At 48.9% G+C, this 13368-nt stretch overlaps 1 protein-coding gene across 8 annotated transcripts in view; it reads right to left on the bottom strand.

Annotated features, from left to right (window-relative positions):
• Nucleotides 1-13368, bottom strand: part of FRMD4A (FERM domain containing 4A) — a 350648-nt gene that overhangs the window by 53746 nt on the left and 283534 nt on the right. For all 8 annotated transcript variants that reach the window (XM_082618234.1, XM_082618233.1, XM_082618232.1 and 5 more), the window contains exon 14: nucleotides 10501-10642. In XM_082618234.1, the coding sequence (XP_082474360.1) occupies nucleotides 10501-10642 (142 nt within the window). The remainder of the gene's footprint in view (nucleotides 1-10500; nucleotides 10643-13368) is intronic.

Here is a 13368-nt window from a genome sequence, read left to right as displayed (position 1 = left end):
TGAGCCCACGTGCTGCAACTACTGAAGCCCGCGTGCCTAGAGCCTGTGCTCTGCAACAAGAGAGGCCACCGCAATGAGAAGCCTGTGCACTGCAACAAAGAGTAGCTCCCGCTCGCCGCAACTAGAGAGAGCCCGCGCGCAGCAACGAAGACCCAACACAGCCAATAAATAAATAAATAAATAAATTTTTAAAAAGCAGGACTTCTTCAAAAGTTGGGAGAATCAAATGAGATTGATTTGCATTGGCTTGCAAGATGCTTAGAACAGAACGTAATAGGCACTACATGAGTATTTGTAGTCATTTGTATTCAGGAGTGTCCCCTGGCCTTTGTCAGGAGCTGGCACCCCAATTCTGGGGGGCCTCAGAATGTAAAAGAGGAAGAACAGTGACTAGGCGAGAAGCCGGAAGGCTGGTGGAAGGTGCACCTGCAGGAAACTCCGGAGAATAAGGGACGGGAGGGGATTTTCACAGAACTCCTGATAGGAGCTTCCCACACGTTCTACTTCATTTCATCCTCACAGAAACATTATCCCCACTTTCATAGAAGAGGTCATTGGGACGTCAGGAGGCACAGCTCGATTCCAACTTGGCACTTTGGTCTGCTGCATCCCTAGAATGGGAGCACCATGAGGGCAGGAACGGGGTCTGGCTGTCATAAACACGGTTCGTGTGCCAGCCTACCTGCCTCTCCAGCCTAGACCCTTTCTGCGGGACCGCACGGAGGAACACATAGGCAGAAAGGAGGAGCCCACAGGTCCTTCAGATGCGCCAAGGAAGCCACAGAAGTCTCTGAAGCACCTTCTCTGTGCAAGGTGGGGTTGGGGAGACAGGGAACTGGCTGTGGGTCCAGCCCTCAGAGAGCCTCGCGTCCGGCTGTGAAAAGCCGTCCAGTAGGACGAAGGAGGACGTGAGCCGCGCACTTGACGGGCAGAGGCGGCAGCTGCCGCATCCCGGGCCAATGAGGCAATGAACCTGCGGGGCTGATGAGGTCGGAGGAGGCCGAGTCGCCCTGTGGTCCAATGCCGGGAGGGTCAGCATCTGATGAGTTCTCTGGAAAGCCTTTCATCCTGCTTACTGCTCAGTCAACATCTCTCTGAATGAGCTCACATTGAACATGTCTTTTGCCTTTAGCCATCTGATGATCATTTTTCAGTCCACATCCTTTATAGAAATAGGTCGCTCCTCAGCTGGCTGGAGAGGAGGAGAAAAAGGCCTGACCCCAAAGAAGACATTCCAATCCAAACACAGCCGGGAGTATTTGAATGATGCACTGAAGATCAGAAAGGCACTTTCAGTGGGTATTTGGAAATCTCCCGAGTGAACTCCCGGATGCTAGGGATGTTGTTGGCGGACATATTTCTGCCACCTCTGGAGAAACCGCCTCTTGGACTTTCTCGTGCTCCAGCGAGGGAACTCCAGGTGTCACCCGGCGGGCAGCTGGTGCCCTGGGGCAGGATGCGTGGGGAGGGCCGGCCCACACAAACAGCAGGTCCCCTCCCAGCCGGCAAACATGGGGAAGGATGTCCTCATTGGGCTGAGACGGAGAATGTGTTCCAATCTTTCAAAAGACTCTGGGCTATGCTGCACCGGATATGAGAACGCATCCTCTTAAACAGAATATTGCCGGGAACCGGGGCTCATCTGTTTTTACACAGATGGAATTCTGATGACCAGCCCCACTGATCTCAGGAGACAGAAGGGGTTCTTTCCTCTCTGAAAGCAGGGGAAATTTGAAACAAACAGTACCCCAAAGAAGAAAGAAATCTGTTGTCCTAAAAGTAAGGGAAGGAAATGACAATCTGTCTGTTTAGACTCTTACAAAAAAAAAAAAAAAAAAAAGAAAGTAGGCATATTCCCAGCAGATCTACAAAAGCTGTAAGGAAAAGTTTTGGCAGACACCCCAGGAATAAATACAAGGAAAAGGTCTGAACCCTTTATGATGAAGAGATATTTATTTGCCTTACAAATCCTCAATTATGAATTCCTTACAGAAAAGATGTCCTCAGAGAACATGGGAAATAAAGCCACCTGGCAGATTTCAGGATGACTGTGTGGGAGCTCTGGAGAGCGTCTCAGGGAATGAAATGTGATTTTTTCACATGAAAAGTGCACGCCTGGAGAACTTGTCATTAGGGTCGGATATTTTAAAAATAAAACAGTGCATGTAAAAGAGCAGTGAAATGGGAGCACTTAAACACCATTTGGTGGCAGCGAAGAGTCTCTGGGACTCAGGGGAAAAAAAAGTGCTCAGTGGCACTTTTACCAAAGGGTGAAGGGTACAAAGATAATTAAAAAGAGAAAGGTTCGGGGTTGGGGGAGAGGGAGGGAGGGAGAGAAGTGAACCAGTGATTTAAAAAATTAGCATCGGGCCTCCCTGGTGGCGCAGTGGTTGAGAGTCCGCCTGCCGATGCAGGGGATACGGGTTCGTGCCCCGGTCTGGGAGGATCCCATGTGCCGCGGAGCGGCTGGGCCCGTGAGCCATGGCCGCTGGGCCTGCGCGTCCGGAGCCTGTGCTCCGCAACGGGAGAGGCCACAGCAGTGAGAGGCCCGCATACTGCAAAAAAACAAAAAAACAAAAAAAAAAAAAAAAAAAAAATTAGCATCATCTGGTAGTTGAAACCTAGTTGAAACTACTGTTTTGAGTTAATTTATATGGTTTCCATTTCTTATATTGTGAAATAAGGGGGCTTATCCTTCTGACTCCAAGATTCTGTGATTCGACTGTAATATTGAGAAGACTGGTCTCAATAAACGGGAAGAGAGCAAAAGCTATGGGAGGGGACGGTGATATTTCTTTTTCAGTTCTTAAAATTCCATCAAAGTCGTTAACTTAGGTTACAGATTATCATTCTGCCCTGGTTTTCCTTAGCAGGCAAATATTCCTTTACACGGGCGGATGTAACTATATCAGTATAAATGGCTTTATTAGGTTTTTTTTTTTTTTTTTACCCCCAGTGAGAGAGCAGAAAGGGACAACCGTGCTGTCTTTTCACAATTTTGACTCAGGTCTGTCCTGCTCAAGCCACGGCCAGAAACATCTATTCCCCGGAAAGAGATTTCGCAGCCCTCACCGGTTACACGGTCCCATATAAACACACTCTGGCAGAAGGCGAGCCCTCTGGCAGTGCTGCCGGCTAAGCTCATCTGCAGGGCACTGAGCCTGGGACCAACACTAAAGGTCCCTGGAATCCTGGGCATCATTAGACTTAAGAAGAGACAGGCAGCCGACAAAGGAACCTTTAAAAGGCTGGAGAGAAACAGAGGGAAGAGATAGAATGAGAGCCAAAAAGAAAGGATGAAAATGGCACTTCCCTGGCGGTCCAGTGGTTAAGACTCCATGCCTCTAATGCAAGGGGCGTGGGTTCGATCCCTGCTTGGGGCACTAGGATCCCACATGCTGGACAGCAAAAAAACTGACAAAGTTCCATCGACAGACGAATGGATAAAGAAGATGTGGTACATATCTACAATGGAATATTACTCAGCCATACAAAGGAATGGAATTGGGTCATTTGTAGAGACGTGGATGGATCCAGAGACTGTCATACAGAGTGAAGTAAGTCAGAAAGAGAAAAACAAATATCGTGTATTAACGCATATATGTGGAATCTAGAAAAATGGTACAGATGAACCGGTTTGCAAGGCAGAAGTGGAGACACAGATGTAGAGAACAAACATATGGACACCAAGGGGGGAAAGTGGCGGGGGGTGGTGGTGGGATGAATTGGGAGATTGGGATTGACATGTCTACACTAATATGTATAAAACAGGTAACTAATGAGAAGCTGCTGTATAGCACAGGGAACTCCACTTCGCTGTACAGTAGAAACTAATACAACATTGTAAAACAACTATACCCCAATTTAAAAAAATTGACATAAAGTAATTGCAAAACATAAAGGAAATAAATTTGAACTGTAGGAATAAAATCCATATTTAAAAAAAAAGAAAAAAAAGGATGAAGATGAAAAGAAGAAGAAAAAAGCCCCCAAACATCATGTGATTGATACCAACTTCAGGCCGTGTATTTTAAGCTGAATACAGCCCTGACCATAAAGCTGGCAGACCCCTATCAGATCAGTTCTCTGGAAGGAGAGACGGCAGACAGCTGGCACCCTCATTATTATGTTAGTTATTAATAAACTGCCCAACAATGGCAGGAAGTGCTGGCATTCAGAGAGGGCGAACGTGTGAAGAGTTGAGTCATGGACATGGATGGGTCCCAGGCAGAGCAGGCCCTACACTCAGTACATGTTTTTCTCCAGAGCGGAAAGGGTCAGACAGAGCTGGGGGATCCCAGCAGACTGCAGGGTTTTGTTATATTTCGTGTTTGGTTTTTTTTTAACCAAATATCCATCATCACATTCTTTGCAATCCTACTCTTGACAATGAAGATGACTCAACTGCCATATCGTATCATTAATCCCACAGCCCAATTCCTATTTATAGACACAACATGCCATTTTGTTTTTGGAGACAGTGGGTGGCTTCTGGCCCTGTATTTCCAATCAAAAAGCCAGCATCAGTCTCACTGTTCTATTCCTCTAAGAAAGGATGTGCAGTAACATTTTTTTGTTTGGGGGCAGTTAATGCACAGCCCACATGGGCCTGCATAACACAGGGTGTCTCCTAAGCAAGTCTGTGCCATTTTCTTTAAATCGGCTGTGCGCAAAAAAACATCTCCCTGAGCCCCTACCCTCCTACTGAAACCAGAACTGTTCTGGGATGGCAAATTCCAGAAGCAATGCTGGGACAATCCTACACTTTTTCCCGCTTTCAGAGGAGCTATGGAAAGGCCATGCGTGTTCAGCATGCAGTTGTTTGGTTTTTTCTTTTGTCATTCCATTTTTTTCCCTTTCCCATCTGTTTCTGAGATTTCAAGAAATGGGGGTAAGGAAGAGAGGAATAAACCCTTTAAAGTTCCCACAAAAAGGATTTCGGATGCTTTTTCTGAATTCTGAAAACATCATCATCACCAAATGTTTTGAGTTCACAGTTGTCCTCTCAAACTCTATCTGAACGCTGGAAAATCTGGAGGCTCTCCTAGGGCACAGTGACTACAACGTCCCCTGCTTGTCACCACCCCGCCTCTGCCACCCCGCAGTGGTCAGGCAACAGGCTGGCTGGTTACACAGAGGTGCAGAGCTTGTGAGGAGACCAAGATGGGGGCGGGGGTGGGGCTCTGCCGGCCTGGAACGGGGGCTGCGCCCTGAGCTGCCTCAACGTCCCTTCCTCCAGGGGATGCTCTGGGACAAGGGTCCTCACACCTCCTTTCAAAGCCTGCCCGCCGGAGTCCCTTCACGAATGGATTTGGGACGCGGGTTCCATAACCTTCCTAGGGTCTGAATCTCATGCAGTGCAATTTTGGGAGGTGAGGGCTTGATCCCTTTTAATCTGACACAGCTCAGAAGGCTCAGCACCTCTAAGGGTCTCCAGTAGGACTACAGGTCTCCCACGGGACAGCCCTGGGCGTTACCACCTAAGAACGCAGAGGGTCTTGGCCCCGAGCCTTAGTAAATCATTTCAACTCTGCAGACCTTTTCTTTTTGAGATGTTAGCCCCTGGCTCAGGTCATTAATAAGTGTGGGCTTCTGACTTCTTCAATGATATCAATAACATGTCTTCATTTCTTTAGCATCTGAGACCTCAGATAGCTTTAAAATGACTGAAGTCCACTACTCCGTAATGATGTACCCTTGTTAAATAGGAAAATCACCTTCAAAGTTACTAAGAGTTGGAAATATTTTATCTCTGTTTTACATCAATAAATAGAAAGCAAACTCTTTGAGGAGAGAAGCTGTAACTTTTCAAATGTTACGCGTAGGCCCTAGCAAAGTTCGGGAGCTAGAAAAAATGCTTATACCGTAGCAATATCACAGTGTGGTTACACGGCTCAGTTACGGCACAATTTGGGGACAGACAAGGGTGGAAGGATAAAGGAAAGATAATGAGGAAGGAAGGCGTTTGCAGGAGGGGCCTGATCTGACAGGATTAACCTCTGAAGGTCTGATACCATCAGGACAAAAGCGATACAGTCCAATTGGAGGGAAAATGTTAGTGGCAGGTTTATGAGCGATCTTGGCAAGGACCGAGATAGCACACACTCTGGGAATGTAGAAGGTTCTTAAAATGCAGCACATGCAGGATTCTTACTAGTATCCTTCAAAATTTAATTTTAATAATCGTGTATCATTGACATCTGTCTTGGTGATGATTTTTTAAAACTTGACACCACAAGTGGAGGCACCAAAAGTAAAAATAAGCAAATGGGACTGCATCAAACTAAAAAGCTTCTGCACAACAAAGGAAACCATCAACAAAAAGAAAAGGCAACCTACTGAATGGGAGAAAATATTTGCAAATCATATATCTGATAAAGGACTAATATCCAAAAAATATAAAGAACTTATACAACTCAACAACAAAAAACAAATCCAATGAAAAAACGGGCAGAGGATCTGAACAGACACTTTCCAAAGAAGACATACAAATGGCCAACAGGTACATGAAAAGATACCCAACATCATTAATCATCAGGGAAATGCACATCAAAACCACAGTGGGAAATCACCTCACATCTGTTAGAACGGCTATCATCACAAAGGACACAACAAATGTTGGCAAGGATGTGGGGAAAAAAGGGAACCCTCATACCCTGTTGGTGGGAATGTGAGTTGGTGCAGTCACTATGTCAAACAGTGTGGAGGTTCCTCAAAAAACTAATAATAATAGAGCTACCATATGATCCAGCAATTTCACTTCTGGGTATTTATCTGAAGAAACGAAACAGTAACTGGAAAAGATATCTGCACCCTCATGTTCATAGCAGCATTATTCCCAATAGCCACGACATGGAAACAATCCAAGTGTCCACCAGTGGATGAATGCATAAAGAAATTGTAACTATAACACACACACACACCGGAATATTATTCAGCCATAACAAAAAAAATGAAATCTTGCCATTTGCGATATAAGTGGACCCCAAGGGCATTATGCTAAGTGAAGTATATCAGAGAAAGACAAATACCATTTGATCTCACTGATACATAGACTCTAAAAACAAACGAACTAAAACCAAAAAACCCTGAGCTCATAGATAAAAAGAACAGATTGGCGGGTGTCAGAGACAAGGGCTGAGGGTGGGCGAAATAGGTAAAGCAGTCAAAAGGTACAAATTTCCAGGCAGTAAATAAATGAGTCATGGGGAAATCATGTAAAAAATTTAAAAAATCGTGTATGGAACATCTACTGAGTCTTAGGCACAGGGTTAGAGGTAGCAAAAAAGAATTCTCAAGTGATGATCAGTTTCTCAAAATGCTTTTCAGGACTATTTATCAGACACCATCCTTTTTTTTTTTTTTTTTTAGCACGAGGTAGTAGGTGAAGGAGAGACAATAATTGATCCAACAGGTTACTAGGTTATTTGTACCCTATTTCCTGAGAGGTAGACCATAGGGTCTGGAAAGTGTCATAAAAAGAGTGCGTAAACCAAGGCCATCCCGAAAGAGCGACGCCCTCTCCTGCTGTGGGAGCCCATCACTAAGAGGCCTTCTCCACACGCAGTCAGGCAGGATGCACTAAAGGATGAAAAGCATGGGTGGGAGGCTAGCCTAGATTGCCGTCTGGTGGGGGATGGGAAACCGTCCCGTCCAGGTGGGGCTGCAAGGCCTCAGGTGAAGGCATCTTCTCCTGCACATGAAAAGTCAGAGGGGCAGCAATCAGACCTGGTGGCAGTGATGGCCAGATCGACAGGGCCTAGAAGTTCCCCGAGTTGACTGATGCAACACCTCCTGTGCAAGGTCTCTCCTTCCACTGACCCGTGGCCTTTCCTAAGTCAGAAGGGGGGGAACCTCCCCACGGAGCCTCAGCACTTAAGGACCATTCTTCAGGATCTAACATGCAGGGCTGGGCTGAGTTTGAAGTGCTCCCTGGCCTGGTCATGGGGCACGGCTCACACCTCACCACCTCAGCCCCCGTCTGCCCAGCTTTCCTCTTGCTTAGCTGAGCAGCAGAAGGTGGGCAGGGAAAAGGCCGAGGGTCTCGGTCCTAAGGATGGAGCCACAGCGGAAGTGGGGCAGGCAGGGGGCCTCGGCTACCTCCATCGATGCCCAAACAGCTTTGCCCGGGGTCCTCGTCACTAAGTTATCAGACATGAAAAAATTGCTCTAATATCCTGAGATAAAGATGCTTATATTAGGTGTGGGAGTGGATTCAGCAGGAAAGTTTTCTTTTGATTCACCTCCTAGCCCACGGGATTGATTATTAATGTCAAGCTGTTGGCGGTAACAGAGAGGAATTGCTTTCCAGTCTTGAAGATGCCTGGATCTCGGTATCTCATTTCTTTCCCCCCACTTTTTTTTTTTTGGCCGTGCCGCCAAAAAAACTGGGGATCCCAGTTCCCGCACCAGGGATGGAACCCGCACTCCCTGCAGTGGAAGTGCAGAGTCTTAACCACTGGACTGCCAGGGAAGTCCCTGGATCTCATTTCTGATGGTTGAATGATGTCAGTTCCATGTTAGATGCTTTGGGGCTCCTGTTCACCACCTCCTCTCTACCTGCTATTACGTTTGTACCCTTGGCAGCTGCCAGAGACAAAGGGCCCGAGCAGATGGACCAGGACACAGCTGTAAAAGTGGGGAGACCTAGGTTCCTTGATCTTGAGTTGCACACCCACCTCAGGCTTTTATCTCTTCTTCAGCAAGAAGAGTGGCTCTCAAAGTGTGGTCCCCAGACCAGCATCAACATCACCAGGGAACTTGTCAGAACTTGCTAGAAATGCTAATTCCCAGGCTCACCCCAGACCTACAGATCAGACACTCCGGGGCCGGAGCCCAGCTACCTGAGTTTGAACAAACCCTCCAAGGGGTTCCGATGCACTTGGAGGGCAGGGGACCCTTGAGCTGGAAGAATCTTTTCTCCTGGGTATAACATGCCACATTCAGAACAAACGTAGATTTCCAAGGGGATATGAAACCACAGCAGGGATGCACCCCTCACTGAGGCTGAAGGAAGAGGCTGGCTCATCTGTGGCTGGATTAGGAGGACAGTGGACAGATTAAATCCAGGCTCAGAGCTGAGACTCTGGGCTTGAACGGGGGAGAGGGATGTCTAGAGGACAGTCACAGGGCTGACTCTGGCCCCACCCTTCATCATTCTGCAGGGGACAGGAAGTGGCTGGAATTCGAGGCAGGGGTCTTGGACTTTGAATGGCATTCTCTTTACTACAGCACCGTCCACGGTCTTCACTGTAAACCTCTAAGCCTCAGAAACAATGATTACTTGGCCCATTGTATTGATGAAAACTTTTGAAGGATCCAGGACAGCGAGAGTTTACAATGAACCTTAATGGTGATCTGGCAGCGGCAGAAACAACTTTGTGCAGCCTGAGACCTACATAATTTTGGTGGCTCTATTTAAGAAGAAGAATGCAAAATGTACTACGTTCACGGATTTTACAGAACGCCTGGCCCCGTGCACACATGACCTGGGTCCTCCCAGGACCTTAGAAAGGCCTGTCCATCTTCACCCTCGCCCTTTAGGTCTGAAGGTTTTCCTGGCTCTGATCGGACTCCACCAGCCCAGAAGCTAACTAGGCAGCTTTCGGCTTTCCCCACCCCTTCCTGTCTTTTCCCTTTATTTTGTTACCGTCTGCAGTCACCACGTGTACAGAGATGACCCTGGAAGATGAGGTAAGGCAAAGACTTCTTGCTTTACTCTCTGGCTCAGAGGCAAGGAAGTGCGTACTGGCTCCAAGAATAATCAGGCCTTGACCACGTGGCCTGGGGAGTGAACTGCGTTATACTTTTCTAACATTTCCAGACAATTGTTGCCTCCCTCTAGCTCCAACTCAAAGCCGCCCCCCTTCCTGTCACTCCAGCCAATGGCATCCCTCCTCCTGAAGTCCAGCCCCATCTCAAACCTCGGGGCATTTCTGCCCCTCCCAACACCTCAAGACAAATGACCGGCCCAGGGCCCCGCAGAAACAGACGGCCATCTGATCCCCTGACCCTCCCTTTCAAAGCGCACCGGACCACACTCGGCGACAGGTCTCTCCTTTCCAGAGGATCAAGGGTTTTCTGTACTTTGGAGAGCCTCGAGAAGTCCCCCTGGGAACGGAATGTGGGTCACTCAGCAAAGCACCGCGACCCTGACCTTCAGCCCCTCCTCGTATAATTCTCCTTGAGTGACACACAGGCAGCCCACGCCTTCTGCCGTCCGTCCTTGGAGCCGGCATTCCTGCTGTTCGGCCACCAGCACTGGGAAGGCTCTGGAGGCTGCTCGAAGGCAGTTAGGTGGCCTTCCCACACCGTGAGGTTCTACTGCGGCTTCTCCCCCGCCCCTGCCTCCACGCGGTGACACTCTTGGCCGTTTCCTCGGATGCCCGTTGGGCCGCAAACCTTGCTCAGGACATGAGAGTCGGCGGCTCCGCCCTGCCTCCCCGGAGCACCCCAGCCCCCGGGGGGCCCCTCTCGCGGTCCGCGGCGGACACCACCCACCTGAGGACAGCAGGCTGCCGCTGCTGCCGCTGATGATCTTGCCCTTGCTGCCCATGTTGGCCAGCTTGGACGTCTTCAGCGTCCCCGTCTCCGTCAGGTCGATGGCGATTTCGCTCAGGCTGCGGGCGGCATGGATCTTCGACTAGAAAGACCACCGGGTTGGACAGGTTAGACGGGGGACGCTCCCCTCCGGACAGCGATCGCTCGCCCGCCCGCCTGTCTTCCCGAGATCCAGCAAACGGCCTCACGGCCCACGAACTGCCGCATTTTTCTGTCTGTGTCCCCAGGGCCCAACGCTCTTCCCCTGAAGCTTCTCTGGTGGGAGCAGATAAGGCTCCAGAGGTGACACGGCAAGGAATTTTCGAAGCCTGTTATCCCACAGGCTGTATGTACAGGGCTTACAAGTGTGGACTTCGGAGTCAGATAGACCTCGGTGGAGTCCTGATTTGGGGAAGGACTTAACCTCACGAAGCCTCATTACTCGCAAGTATAACACAGGGAAAGCACCACCTACCGCTCACGGTTTTGTTAGGGTCAAAAGAAGTGAGGCAAGTGAAGGCCTCCGTCTACCGCCAGTCCCCTCCCCTCCCCCTCTTCACCCCCCCCACCGCCTCCTACATAGCTCTCAATGAACAGTAGAAATTTTACTTGCTACTGTGATCTTGTGCTTAAAAGAAGGAGGAAAAAAATAATTTTCAGCTTTGTGAATGATTTAAGAGATGCCTGAAGCAAATTTAGGAAGTTCCAGTAAATTCTAAGGTGGTTTAAACTCTTAAATTATTAGCCACGGAGCCATGAAAACTTAGAGGGTTGGGAAGGGACCACACTGTCAGCCTGCAAGCATGGTGTGTAAGGGCTTCTGGAACAAATGCTCATCTGGGTGCTCGGTTCCTACCAAGGGGGCACCTGACACGGTGCTTTGCTTCTATTTTGGTACCTAAACATATGAGCCAAAGTCTTGAGGTGATGGTTAAAAGTCCACTCCATTTATTCTACAAATTAACTGGCCCACTTGGTCGAACAGTAACAGCAAGTTAGAGCAATTAGAAGCGGAATCCGCATTCGTGATTATGTTCCTAACTCAACGGTTTGCAGTGAAGCTCTCTGCTCTGGTTCCCACCTTGGGAGGCAGAGGTGGTTTGCGTGTGCCCCGCATGTGTTGGACGGTTTTTTTTTTCCCTTCTTCAAGAAATTAATTTGTGACAATGCTTCAGGAAGCGGCTTTCGCTGCACTGCAGACTTTTGGAAAACAACTATAAATCCTAGTATAACCTGTACATGTGCTGATCTATTTTCTTTTTTTTTTTTGCGGTACGCGGGCCTCTCACTGTCGTGGCCTCTCCCGTTGCGGAGCACAGGCTCCGGACGCGCAGGCTCAGCGGCTATGGCTCACGGGACCAGCCGCTCCGTGGCATGTGGGATCTTCCCGGACCGGGGCACGAACCCGTGTCCCCTGCATCGGCAGGCGGACTCTCAACCACTGCGCCATCAGGGAAGCCCCATGTGCTGATCCTTCTGTGGCCACTGGTGATTAGGCAGGGGTGCACGGATGGAGCCAGCGGAGGGTCTCAACTGAGGTTCTGATGCGTGTTCACTGGCGTGAGACGAGGCCTGTCCGCCACACGGGAGAAGCCACGGAGGACGGGCAGACCAGTGCCCAGCTCCCTTTTAGTCACACCCTGAGCCCAGGTGCCCGCAGGGGTCCAGCAGGGTCTGTCTGAACCCGGAGGCCTTGCCCTTCCTCTGGCCTCTGTGTTGATGCCAAAATCGGTGAAAGACCATGACTTCTGACCGCCAAGTACTTTCCTCACGTGAATGAGAGGAGAGTCTGAGGGGCAGAGGAAATGCTGAGACTTTGTGCTTGTTTTGTTCACCGGGTCCGACCCATCTTCGTCCTCACCCTCTTCTATCTCCCTGGTCCTTCCTTGACTGATGTCTCCTCTCTGACCTCAACTCTGTCCCTGCATTCAGAACCAGGCTGCCTTCCTGGGGTGAGGGCTCCCTTGCTCATAATATAATCCCAGCTGCCAGCGCCTCGCAGGGTTTCCTGGCTTGTAGCAGAAAGCAGGAGCGTCTCTGCTTCATTTTGTATATCAGTTGCATCCACCTGGCTGAGTTTTATCCTCTGAGCAAAGCACAGAAAGCACAATCCATCACTTCCTTTCTTTCAACACTGTTCTTTTACCAAGGCCCAGGCTTTGCCAAGAGAAGCCCACGCTTGCAGTTATGCAAGAATAACTCATGAAGACACAGACCAGTTCAGCCTGGTGAAAGACCTGGGCTCTGAAGTCAGAAAGATCTGGACGGAAATCTTGGCTCTTCCCAGTGAGTCACAGTGTGACCTTGATTTTCAACCTCTCTGATACTGAGATCCCTGTTTGTAAAATGGAGCTGTTAAAACCCACACCACGGAGGTGTGATATCAGGACGAAATTAGATGCTAGACATCAAGGCCAGTGACACTGGAATAGGAATAGGATATAAATCAGGGCTTGGCAGGAATTGGCTAAGTGAGCTTCAATGAATGACTCAACTGGAGATTTGGGAGAATCTCCTTAATCTCAAGGAAGACCTGCCCCGCCCCACCTCCAGCCCTGCCACACCAATCTCAGAGGCGGGAAACAAAATACGGAAAAAGGACAACAGACACACCTCCCAAGGGAGACTAGATTCTTAGAAGTTTTAGGAAATTACTGGCTTCTCTCTAGAATGGAAATATCAGTGACTGAAGAGACCAGGTGGGGAGAGAGCACTAAGAGATGAACTGATGGGGAGATTCTCTCCTTATAAAGTCAAGTCTTTGTGCCCAAGCAAAAGAGTCTCCAAAGTTTTGGATGTTTTGCTCTGAGGGTCTTGCTGTACTAAGTA

This window comes from Mesoplodon mirus (genome assembly GCF_964341445.2).
Source record: "Mesoplodon mirus genome assembly, chromosome: 4".
Lineage (NCBI taxonomy): Eukaryota > Metazoa > Chordata > Mammalia > Artiodactyla > Ziphiidae > Mesoplodon > Mesoplodon mirus.
This window is presented reverse-complemented; position numbering and strand designations above follow the sequence as displayed.